The following is a 12,202-nucleotide window of genomic DNA, read 5'->3' as shown; positions in this document are numbered from 1 at the left end:
TTTTTTTATGACCGCGCATTGCCGGGTTTTATCGCAGAGATAACGTGCTATTAGCAACGTTTATCTCCAAAGCGATAAAATATCCGGCGATAGCGGCGAAATGCATAAATATTGCTGGAAATTCAGCGATATTCAGGCATTATCGCTAATAGGGACTTAACCTGAATATCCACCTCCCATTGGATATACAGGCTAAGAAGTGGTCTGAGCAGGCGTTAGGATTTGGCAATATTCACGCTTAGCGCAGTGAGTGAGACAGTTGGGAAAGATGGGCTGAGCAGATAGCAGGCTGCTTCTGGTGGGGCTGCTATCTCTTATGATAAGAACTAAATAAATTACTTGAAAGACACTACCTGATTTCATCTGCTATGCCACCTCTACTCATGGAGCCAGCTTACTTCATTTGGCGACAATTTGGAGACTTATTCATGCTTAACTAATGGGTTCAAAGAAGTTAAAGATGACAAGCCATGGATGTCTTCAAGATGGAAGGAAAACAGAAACGAGAAGCAAAGAGAGCAATTGGAACACATAGTGGTTCTCAAATGACCACAGAGTCTGCGCAAGTACATTTCCAGGAGGAAATGGTACATAAGCGACAACTGAGGAAGTGTGGAGTTAAAAGGAAAAAGACTGACATAAAAAAATGGATTTGGAGTAACATGAAACAAGAGAGTACTGGAGTAGAATTGTGTTTTTTAATTCTGGCGCAACAGGACCTGCAAGTGTGTGCTAGATAGCTCAAGAGCATCAATCTGCAGTTCATTTTTTTAAATTTAAGGTGCACCAGTTTACATACTAAGGTGTGTGAATCTACGTTAATGTGACAGTGACAGTGAGCAATCACCTTTTGCCTTCTATGGGCTCGTTATGTCGTTATCCTAAGATAAGGAATTTCTGCTGTCAGTGCTAGACATGTTTGATGAGACTTTGTTGAATTATAAGTAGGCTGTCCGGAATTCGGTTTAAACCGATTATACCCGACAGTACACTACCGGAGGAAAATCAGCTGACCCCGTTGAAACCGAGTGTCACTGATTTTCATAGTTTTGTGCCACTTAGCCACTTGATGGCGCCAAAGCATTACAAACATTGGTCTGCCTGTGGTCGCCAGGCAAGGAGGTGTCAGGGGAAAACACTGCTTCACTGCTTCTGCACACGGGGAGCCGAGGTGTGAATGGCCCAAGGGCAAGAGCAACACCAGGCCCCCTGCTTGGCTCACGTGGGGGGGGAGAGGAGATGTTGTGCTCTGCCGTCTGTCTTATGACGGCCGCACCCTAGTACTTCACAGGTCTTTAAAAAGACCATTTACTTAACAAGATGTTAATAAAGGAGTGGGCGCCGGGGCACGGGCCTGGAGAAAGAGGCGGCACCCACGTTTCTTGCTTGGTTTTTTTTTTGTAAACGTGTTGTGTGTTTGCTATTATCTCCAAATTTTGAGCTTCCATGACATATTCTGCCTATAAATAATGGTGGCGTGGGATACGGATTTGTTCTTTCTGAAAAGTTGGGCTCTGGCAGTGTTAGAGCCTTATTAGCATATTTTGACGTCCATACTGCGCGCTCATTCCCCGGAGGAAGAAGAGAGACGGACGGGTGAGTGATCTTGAAACCCCACCAGGGCTGATACCGCCAGCTCAGGGCGAGTGAGCTTTGCTGACCTACAATGGAAGTCACTCACTCTATCAAGGAACGGACTATTGCAGAAAACAGCCTGATAATACTGCTGCAAGGCATTCACAGGCTTGTCACCACTGTGGAGCTACGGGACGAGAGCACGGCAAAGGGACGTGTCATCAATGTGGACGCCTTCATGAACATCCGCCTCGTGGAGGTGACCTACACAGACCGGAAGGAACGTGTTTCCGAGCTGGATGACCTGTTTGTGACAGGCCAGAACGTCCGCTATGTTCACATTCCTGATGAGGTGGACATTATTAAAACAATTGAGAAACAGCTGGAGACCATTCACAGGGTTCGCAGATTTGTCAAGAAGGGGCGGAAGGAATTCCTTACAAAGAAGAAGTAGAAGTGTTGTGACTTCCTAATGAATCAAAATGTGTTTTTCCTTTTTTTGTTTTTTTAGGGATCTAAGTTAATCTTGTACACCACAATGAGGGAACCTCCTCCAAAAGCAATTTCTACACATTTCAATAAGTTGTGCTCCGTTTTTAATGGTTTACAGCTCAGACCACAACCAAAGGTTCATCTGAGCAGCCAGTTAACTGATGCACATGCATAGGTGCTTAGGAGAAATGAAGACCAAACTCTAGGGTTCTGCAGGCACTGACAATGATTGTCTGATTTGTGCGAGGAAACAGTGAACTTTGTTTACTGACCCTTCCTTCTTAATTCTTCCTGCTACCGGCACTGCTGCTATGCAGTACTAAACAGGTAGTATAGATGTTGCTGGAATCTAAAACTTCATGGCAAGTTATTATTTTTCTTCGCTATCATTAAAAGGGCCTTATTTGTAAACTTTTCTTAAAATCAAAAGTGCAAAATCTATTTCCTTTGTTCTCTTTGTTAGATTTTGATATGCATATATTTGTTTAATGAGGCACTCTCTATATATGTTCAGAAGTTACTCCTGTCAAGGGAACACACGTTAAATACTTGAGAGGGTGGTGGCAGTAAAGTTGTTGTTGGAGTGATAGCTGAGTAGACTAGACAGAGAGCCCCCCATCTCCCCACCCCCACCCCCTCATGTGGATAAATGCATTATTTTCATGCCATTGCTGTGGGGTAACAGTCGGCCTTATTTTACTTGAATGAATTAGAAGCACATCCTTAACCATGCATAGCGCTCTTTCTGGGTTATTTTACAAGCGCTTTTGTATAAATATTTTTGGACTAATTACCGCATATTTTCTATAAATAATGGAGACTAGAGAATGAATGTAGTAGTTGTAAAACATCACAGTAGCCTCATCTCCATGGAGTTAAAATACTATTTACAGAGACACCGAATATACAATTCTCGGATTGAGACTTACACCCCCTCATCATCCTCCCCCAACACACACAACAAGATCGGCTGCTACATTTCCGGCCTCGTTGACAACTACCAAGTCAAATGTCTAAAAAAATACCTTGGCAAGAATCTATCTGAAATGTTGATAAGTGCAAACTGACTTTTAATGCATCAGTTTTTCAAGCAACACATTCCCCGCAGTTATGTAATTACAGCGTTTTTTTTCCTCTGTGCAATTCATTTCTCTTCTCCAATTGACAGGCTGACCTCGAGTTATAAAACTGTTTGCTTGCGCGCTCTTGGGAAGAAGACAATTCAGTGTGTTTTGTGCGCACACATAAAGTCCTTTTTGGTTAATATTGTTTTAGGAGAATGCATGTGAAAAGGAGGTTCTTTGGAGAAAATTGGTTTTACCTTTGACCGTTTTTAGGGTTTATGGTCTTGGATAAGTGTTTTTTTCTTTGTGTAGTGGCTGTGCAGCTTTTGAGAGTCTGCGTCGCAGCATTTCTGTGGGAATTACACTTCTATGCTGAACCGTAGAAAATACTAAGCAACTCCCACCCTCTTTTGGAGGGAATCCTCCTTCCTGGATTCATCTTCGCCATCCAAAACAAGCAAAATGCCGCCCATCAATTTCATTGACCTCACCTAACCTGGTAAACTTCCGCACATTACATAAATTAGTCCATCCGCCATGATTTCAGTGTGCTCACCCTCTAAAACGAGTCTTTCGAGTCTAAGGGCGAAGAGCTATGCGGAGGTAGACAAAAGGGATAGAGTGGTGAGGGTGTACAAATGCGCAGCAGATGCCAAAGCTAATTCCAAGAGAATTGTGCAAATCCATTCGCTTTCATACTATTGCTGTAGAATTAACAATCTATGAGGAATTATACACAGTTCAAAATCCTACAAACATCTACATGTTATACATGCATATCTGCATTACCTGTAAACTAATATGGTAATACACTGCCTCTTCCTCCCCATCATACTGATCCCTTCCCAAGCCGTCCACATGTTGCTGGAGTCCACAACGCACACAGCCCAGCACATGGTGCACCTAACAGTACCTTATTGCATTTCAGCAATTGCTACACAATCCTGTTGGAGAGCAGAGAAAAAAGAGCAAAAGCTACCATCACTGTTGGACAAAAAAAATCAAGTGCAACAACAAAGTTCCAAATACTTATTTTTTTTTGCTAGAGGAAGTCTTTTTCTTAACCCCATTTTTTTGACTTGCATATGCCCCTTCGGCCACATTGCAATTTCATAATAGCATTTAAAAAAAGTTCTCTACGTATATTTGACAAACACTTGCTGAGTGACCAATGCACACTTTCATTTAAAACAAGCATTTACAATGCAATATGTCTTGCATTTAAGCAAGTTTGAGCTATTAACATTGCAAATAGCAATGGCCCACATGCATCAAAGCAAAAATCGGTCCCAAACGGGCAGATTCTCAGAATCTGCCCCTTTGCGACCTGTATTTTTGCATTTGGGATGCATCATTCCAAATGCAAAAAACGCAATTTAAGGAATCTCTAAATTGAGATTCCTTAAATTGCGATTGCATTTAAGGAATCCCAAATTGCATCAAAGTTAAAAAAATTGCGATTTCGCTAATAGGAGTAGCAAATTACCATGAAGTTCAACTTCATGGTAATTTGCAAAAACTTTGAAAAATGCACTTTTGTGCATTTTTCAAAGTTTCATGTTGCGTAGACACATGCCCTAAGGGCCTGTGTGTGTGCAATATATGTGCACAGATCAATTTCAGGGGTGCAACAGGGTGTCCTTTGGACACCCCTGTACCCTTGAAATTGCATTCTCAATTTGCGATTCGCTAATTGCGATTCGCAAATTGAGAATGTCTTCTCATTCATTCCCATGGGCCCCTAGGTCCATAGGAATGAATGGGGAGGTATTCCTTAATTGCGACTCACAATTTGCGAACCGCAATTAAGGAATATTAAGAAAACGCAATTTTTTTTGCGATTTCTTCATGCATAGCCTTTTGCTATTCCTTATTAGCGAATCCTTATTTTTCGCTAATAAGGAATCGCAAATGGCATTGTTGATGCATGTGGGCCAATGCCTTTTATTTTTATTTTCGTTTTTTAAAACATAAATAAAAGGCTTTGTCATTTACAATGCCAATAGCTTAAACTCGCATAAATGCGAGACCTATAGCATTGCAAATGCTTGTTAAATCTGAGCTGCAGAATCAAAGGACAATGGAAAGTATTTCATGACTTTATTAAGCTTCTGAAATGTAGAGCAGTATACAATTTCTGAAGAAAAATTGAAAAAGCAATCATAAAAGCAAAGCGTTCCATAAACACCGGCAAAACACTGTTTCAGTTGTTTTTTATGGTGCAAAAATAAGTAAACACTGAAAAGCACTGTTTTTTTGAGGTATGGAAATCACTGAAAAACACTGAAAAAACACAACCAGAATTTACCAAAAATAGAAACTGAAAACAGGAAAGCCTAATTATAAGTTAATTATTTCCCCTTGAGGATCCATTGCTGTTGTGGGCAGTTTAATTGTCATATTGCCTGTTTAAAAAGTCGCACAAGCCAACTTCTGCGAGTGAAGCTTACCGGCTCTACTGTGGTCGTGTGGAGGAGCTGCAGTGATGTTCATGACATCGCTGTAGTTTGGCACAAATCACGTTGCATGAAGACGTTTCTATGCATAAACGTGCCTGGAGCCACCCGGGAGGCATCTGTTCAACGTGCTGCCATCTTGGTTTCACCACGCATTGCTTCTTCCCGGTTCGGCATGTGTGTAAAACGTTGTGTGCACTCACCTCTGTTCCTTCATGTTGTGTAGCAGTCCATCGGGCAGAAGAGGAGTCAGAGTAATGGGGAGGTATGACAGAGCTTCGTCGTTGTAAGCTGAGGAGCACGTTGAGGCTAATGAAGTCAATCTGGGCCCCCAGAGTCTTGACGTTGCGCCATGGTTTTTAAGAGCAGATGGCAGGAAGCTGATGGAGACGGAGTATTACCACTGGCCCAGAGGGGTGAGTCAAACTTGCGCATGACGATCTTATAAAGCTCGAGCGCATAGTTTATATGGAAGAGGAAACAGCAGAACTTAGAAAGTTCAAGTGCACTGTTTAAGTGGTAGAGGAAACAGCAGCTTTTGTTCTTCCGACGTGATATCCAGATATTCTCTGGCCACAGAGAACTAACAATATTTTAACAAACTACATGGAAGTGAATCTGACAATCAAGTTTTCATGTACAACTGCATGTATTTAAGTCCTTTGCACATTGGACAGTGACTTTTTTTCAGAACTGGTATACATCTTTATATGTAGGGCAAAGTTTCTTGTCACATGTTAGATTTTTTTAAATATTATTTTTTATGCTGCGTAGTGAAATTCTAAGCCTCAGGGATGCACCTACTGCCTGCTTGCTGCTTGCTTGGGGGACTGTAAGCCCCAGGATTCATCGCTTTCCCAGGAGGGAGGAGCGTGACAACACCCACGTGCTTCAAAAAGCTCTGGCCAACTCCGCGACACGGGATGCGCGCGGACCACGCTCGGGCACAGTCCGGGCCAAGGGCGAGGTCCTGGACTGCTAACACCGGAGGTATTGTTGAACAATTGAATGTTGCCTAATTTTTGCCCTTCTCCGTGCTGTCTGTTCCCTTACCACAACCCACACAGACTTGATCCATGGGCGCATTAACTAATTAATGAATACCGACCGTTTAGCGGTTCAAAGCGTCCCAGGACATAGACAGGGAACGATACTCGTGACGCAGTCTTCCACGGGGGCCGGGTAGGCTCATCACAGAAGGCCACCTGGTAAATCTATATAGCAGAAATTTGTCATGTGCCAGTGAGCACCGGGCTCGGTGCTGCTTGCTGAGACTTTTTAACATTTGTGTGTGTCTGTCTGTTGTGTCCCACCACCCACTACAGGTACAATAAGGGAAGACTTTGAAAGGTGCATGCTAAACGCTGACCCACCAACAAACCCTGAAGAAATCACTGAAAAACAAAGTGATGAAACATGTCGGTTGACTTTTAATCAGGGTGAGCTAACAGCACAGAATAAAGTCATGAGTTGCCAGTTAGTCTTACTCTTTTTATAGTGGTATTTGGTTTTTTCACTTAATTGGGCACGGAAATATCACACTGGGTTCTCAGCACTCACAACACCTCACGGTTGTTTGACCTATATGCACTTTCTTTATGTTTGTTTTCTCCCATTTTCTTTAAGGTTGACAGTAGCCGATGATGAGAAGTGAGGAATCAGGCGAGTACCAGTCTGATACAATCCTCTCCTTGGTGTTGCTTCCGTGAGGCACTGTCAACCTCCCCTCCCCTTTTTTCACGTATGGAAGGGAGGATATATATGTAGCGTGGTGGTGACACTGATATACTTACACACATCTTGGCAACATCGCCAGATTGAAAATTACAACGATGTGTAATACTGTGGATAGAAGTTAGATATTCTCTCTACCACAAGAGCAAATTCTTCCCCTTTGTTTAGCCGTTGAGCTGTTCAGGAGCAGGCCATTGTTGTATGAGAGATATTTGAGTGGGGGGCGGCCTGTCTCTGTTTCCCCCTAGGCTCCTGTTTTTTGAGAGTCAATTGTTGTTGTACCTGGCTGGAATGGGGAATAGGAAGGGGATTGAAGCTGGGGTGGGTGGCATATCTAAAAAGTGATCAAAGAAATGGCCTAACGCCGCAGGCCACAAAACTGAGAGCGAAGGGTCCTCTGGGGAGACAGTGTTGGACCGTATTGAGTCTATTGTTGCAGATTATGAAGGGTTGCTTACGTCACCCATTGCCCCCACTGATGCCTCTACTCTTGAAGCAACAGAGAAATCTTCCAAAACATCCATTTCGATTGGGTCTAAAAGTGCAGGGTAAGGGAAAATTCCAACTCTTTTTGGGAAAATGCCCAACGAAAGCAAGCCAGTACCAACATTAACTTCAGTATCAGCAGCCCCATTAGTTCGCCCTTGTGACCCTCTATGCCCCTCGAGCAACACGCACCCCCATGAGCCTGCTACACTAGCTGATTTTCACTTGAGTAACCGTTTTGCCCCACTAGCTGACCCTTCGGCCACAATAACCACAAAAGATACATGTAATGCTGTGGCGCATACTAGTATTCTTGCCCCTGGATATGACATCGCTCCCCCCAGGGGGAGAAACGGGGGATGCTAGCGATTGTGTACCCTCCAAATTAGATCTGATGAGGAAAATAGCTGTCTTAAAAAGCTCCATAGAGTCACGAACAACACTAGTTTCTAAAATCTACCGCAAACTGGAAGAATGTACTAGATATCAGCTCCCCCCACCATTGCCCACCATACAAAATCATGTTAATCCGAGTACAGGACTTCCTCTCCCCCCCCCCCGAAGCAAACTGACCAGAATGTTCCAACTAGGAATTCTTCCCCAAGTTCTCTCCACCTGCTCTTAGTGGGAGAGCATCAGCTATTTCATCGATTGCCTACGGTAGGCCCCAGAAGGACCTGGTTGAGAAACATAGGGATTCACTAGGGAATCCAGCAGGGCACGGGTCATGGTCCAAGCAGATGCTGCAGAGTTTATGTAGAAGATTCAGTAGTGTATCTCCATCTTCCCAAGCTCTCCAACTAGCCCGCTCTATGTATACTCCACCCTAGTCAAAACCAATATATTTGACCAACATTTCCAAAGTGGATAATGATAGTTCCAAATATGAGAACATAGAACCCCTTAAAAATAAGGTCATACATTGGTTGATGCAAACTAGGGGTTATAGATCTGTAATAAGGGAAGACATTGTACAAGCAAAAAGTTGCATCCTCAAAAATAGCTCTACCGATGCCCTAGAACTTATTCAAAGATTTGGCTAAAATTAAACATCCCTCGCATATTGGAACAACCTAATACTCTGCCCCAGTTGTTTGGGGGCCGACCTAGCAAATCTCTCTCCCAGAACGATTGACTTCCTGTATCTGAGGTACAGGACCTTAATCGCACTCCTGGTATAACTTATAAGCCCACTCCTGATATAGTCCACATGCACCAAGAGGACTTATCCTCAGAGCTCGAGAGTATGCTCTATGATACACAATCAGTCTCAGATATAGCTCCCGTCCCTGCACTAAGTGACCTTGTGCAGGTTAATGGTCCAGATACGCATGGCTACTCTCCAACAAAGATAAATACCCTGAGTGATTCACCGTTTTCCCTGACTCACTCTCCAATGTCCTCTTGTAGGGCGTTGAAGATAGTGTCATGGAACGTGGCTAGCATAAAGGGGAAGATTGACCTCCCGCACTGAATTCAACTCATCCACCACCATGAAATGTGTTTACTCCAAGAAACATGGAGCTTGACCCCCACATTTATACCTGGGTTCATGACCTTTCGATTCGATTTGAGAAATCTTTATTTCGATCACAAGATCATAAAAGACGTGCATTACATTCTATACAAAATTTAAAAACGTATTAAACAACATTGGTGATCATAATAAAGAGCTAAAAATAGAAGTGTGCCACAAATTTAGAACTATCTCAAGTCTTCAAGTCTTTTACACAAGCAATTTAACACAACGACTTCGGGCGTACCACATAGAGGTTAAAAATTTGGATAGAGCAAAAACTACAGTAGGGGCTAAATCTGTCTTTAAAACTCTGTAAGCGGGTAAAAAAGTTCTGAATCCCAGATTCCTGAGCAAGGGGACTAGCCAGTATTTCCTGCTCCTCTCATAGCCCCTGCAAAAGAAGACAACATGGACGTCGTTCTCCTTTGGGTGTGCACATGCCGGGCAAGTTTCTGAAGAGGAGCGAGAAGACCAGGATGCTGTAAATGATGCTAAGGGAAGAGTTCCAGATCTCCATTGTAGAAATAATTTCCTAGTTAATGGTGGAGTGATGGCATCTAAGACACTTTTGAGTTGATAGGAGTCTTTTATTTTTATGAACTGGTTGGATAATGATCCGTCCCGGGTACCTTCTGTAGCTCTGAAGAGCATGTGTTCGTAATCAGCTCTCGCAAGTACCTTTTTCGGGATCTTTGAACAGATGTTTAGTGGGTCCAGCCATAGTTCAGGGAGTCCGATTGCCCCCAGCGTTCCCTTGATGTAAGTCAGCCACGGTATTCTTTTGGCATTGGGTAACTCTAAAAATTCCTGTAACTCAGCTCTGTAGTTTGAAAGGTCTGGGCTACTCCATATGCGCCGCCAGAATGTCAAAGGCTTAAGACCCAGCTCCTCCGTTATTGGTCGAATGTCCAAGTCCAGTCTGAGCGGGAGTAATGGAGTACTCTGTGGAAGAGTAACAATCTGTCTCAGGAATTTATTCTCAGTTGTTAGTAATTTGGATGATGGAATATGACCCCACAACTCCCCCCCATATGTGACACCCCCCCGGGCTTGGGCTTTATAAATATGAATAATGGGGCTAAGTGGCCGGTAGGGGATTTGTTCACCAGTCTCATAGTGCCACCCGCCAACTGTACCAGTTTGATGTTCACTTTCGACTGGTGAGCCGACCACGTTAAATTTTCGTTAAGAGTGATCCCCAAATATTCAATTGTGTGCACCCGTTCCAATTGGACTGTTCCCAACCTAGGCGGTGCACGGTTATGGGGCTTGGGATTGAGAATCATGTATTTAGTCTTCTGTGGGTTAATTTCAAGTCCCCGGTCTAAACAGAACTGTAAGAACCCGTCCAGAACACGTTGAATGCCAATAGGGGATTTGGACAGCAGCAGGGTGTCATCTGCAAACATAATTGCAGGCACCCTGATGCCAGTCAGTTTTGGGGCGTCAGTGTTGGGAATCCTGGTCAGGTGGGCAACTACCCCGTTCACAAAGAGGCAGAACAGGGTCGGTGCAAGCACACAACCCTGTCTTACCCCTCTGCGAACGGGGAACCTTTCGGTTAAGTTGCCACCTCTGCCACACCTAACGCGGGCATAGTTGTTGTGATGCAATCTCATCAGGATTGCCAAGATATCTCCAGGGACATTCAACTCCTCCATAACTTTCCATAGTTTCGCTCTAGGTACCAAATCAAAGGCGGCACGCAGGTCTACAAAGACTGTATACAATTACCGCCCTCGATTACAGCTGTCCTCCAATATAGGAGGTTCAGCCTAAAAATTTGGTCTATTGTGGAGACCCCCTGTCTAAATCCCGCCTGATAGGGAGTCAGGATACCCGTCTCATCTACCCAATCCTGTAACCGGTCCAAAATCAGTATCCCAAAGAGCTTTTGGGATATATCAATAAGACTGATTGGACGATAGTTGGCTGGGAGCAGAGGGGACCCCTTTTTATAAATTGGAACCACCTCTGCACCCAACCAAGTATCCGGGACCTCCATACCCCCCAGAATAGCGTTGAATATCAATGTAAGGTATGGGGCCCATATCCCTGGTTCCTGCTTAAATAGGTCCCCAGGTACCCCATCAAGACCGGGCGCTTTCCCTGCGGACAGCCCAGCTATAGCCGCCCTCACCTCTTTTTCTGTGAAAGGGTCGCCAGTTGGACCTGGGACTTTCATACTGTTTGGAATGTTGGGGGACCCTTCTTCCGCTGAGTACAATGCCTGAAAATGACTCTGCCATAAGCTAGGAGCTATATTAGGCTCGATTGCTGAGGATAAGTCCTCTGTACCATTAGAGACTATACGCCAGAATTTGCGCGAGTCTTTGATGGTTAGTGATCTTAAGAGGTTTTCCCAATATTCTTGGTCCCATTCAGCCCTCGCATCCATCAGGAGCTTTTTATAGGATCTTCTCCTGTCTTGAATTTCCTCCCTGCTTTTGCCCCCCTTAATAGCGAGTAGCAGTTTGGTCTTAGATTCCCTACAGGTAGCATTGTACCAGGTCATCTTGGCTGAGGGTCCTATTCTTTTCCCTGGCTTTGAAAACAAATCTAGCTCTAGGGTACTAATTAGATCTGCATGTGTCTGAGCAAGCTTTTCTCTATTTGCTACACCTTCCACCTCCTTCCCTATCTGAAAAGCCTTCTCCAAAAGCGGGATGATCCTTGCGTATAGTTTTGGTATTCTGTCTCCGCTAGTGGCCAAATTTTCCCACCTGACTTTTCTACGGTTGTTTTCTAATAGGAGTCCTGACTTATCTTTGTCCATACCGAGCATTATAGCCTCATTCCCTGGTGAGATGTAAGAAAGTTCCAGGGTATTGTGGTCACTGTCCCTTCTCTCAATAACTTTAAAATCAACTACTTGT

General features: G+C 43.9%; 2 protein-coding genes across 2 annotated transcripts in view; both read left to right on the top strand.

Moving 5' to 3' along the window:
* PRODH2 (proline dehydrogenase 2) overlaps positions 1-12,202 on the top strand; it is a 458,908-nt gene that overhangs the window by 349,087 nt on the left and 97,619 nt on the right. The window lies entirely within an intron of this gene.
* LOC147711501 (U7 snRNA-associated Sm-like protein LSm10) lies at positions 1,667-2,029 on the top strand. The gene has a single exon (XM_086920197.1). The coding sequence runs from the start codon at positions 1,667-1,669 to the stop codon at positions 2,027-2,029; it is 363 nt and encodes a 120-aa protein (XP_086776323.1).

Source organism: Lissotriton vulgaris, chromosome 5, assembly GCF_964263255.1.
Source record: "Lissotriton vulgaris chromosome 5, aLisVul1.2, whole genome shotgun sequence".
Classification (NCBI taxonomy): domain Eukaryota; kingdom Metazoa; phylum Chordata; class Amphibia; order Caudata; family Salamandridae; genus Lissotriton; species Lissotriton vulgaris.
This window is presented reverse-complemented; position numbering and strand designations above follow the sequence as displayed.

What these genes read in the sequence shown, in the direction of transcription:
- LOC147711501 (XM_086920197.1), top strand. Translation starts at nt 1,667, where the DNA reads ATGGAAGTCACTCACTCTATCAAGGAACGGACTATTGCAGAAAACAGC.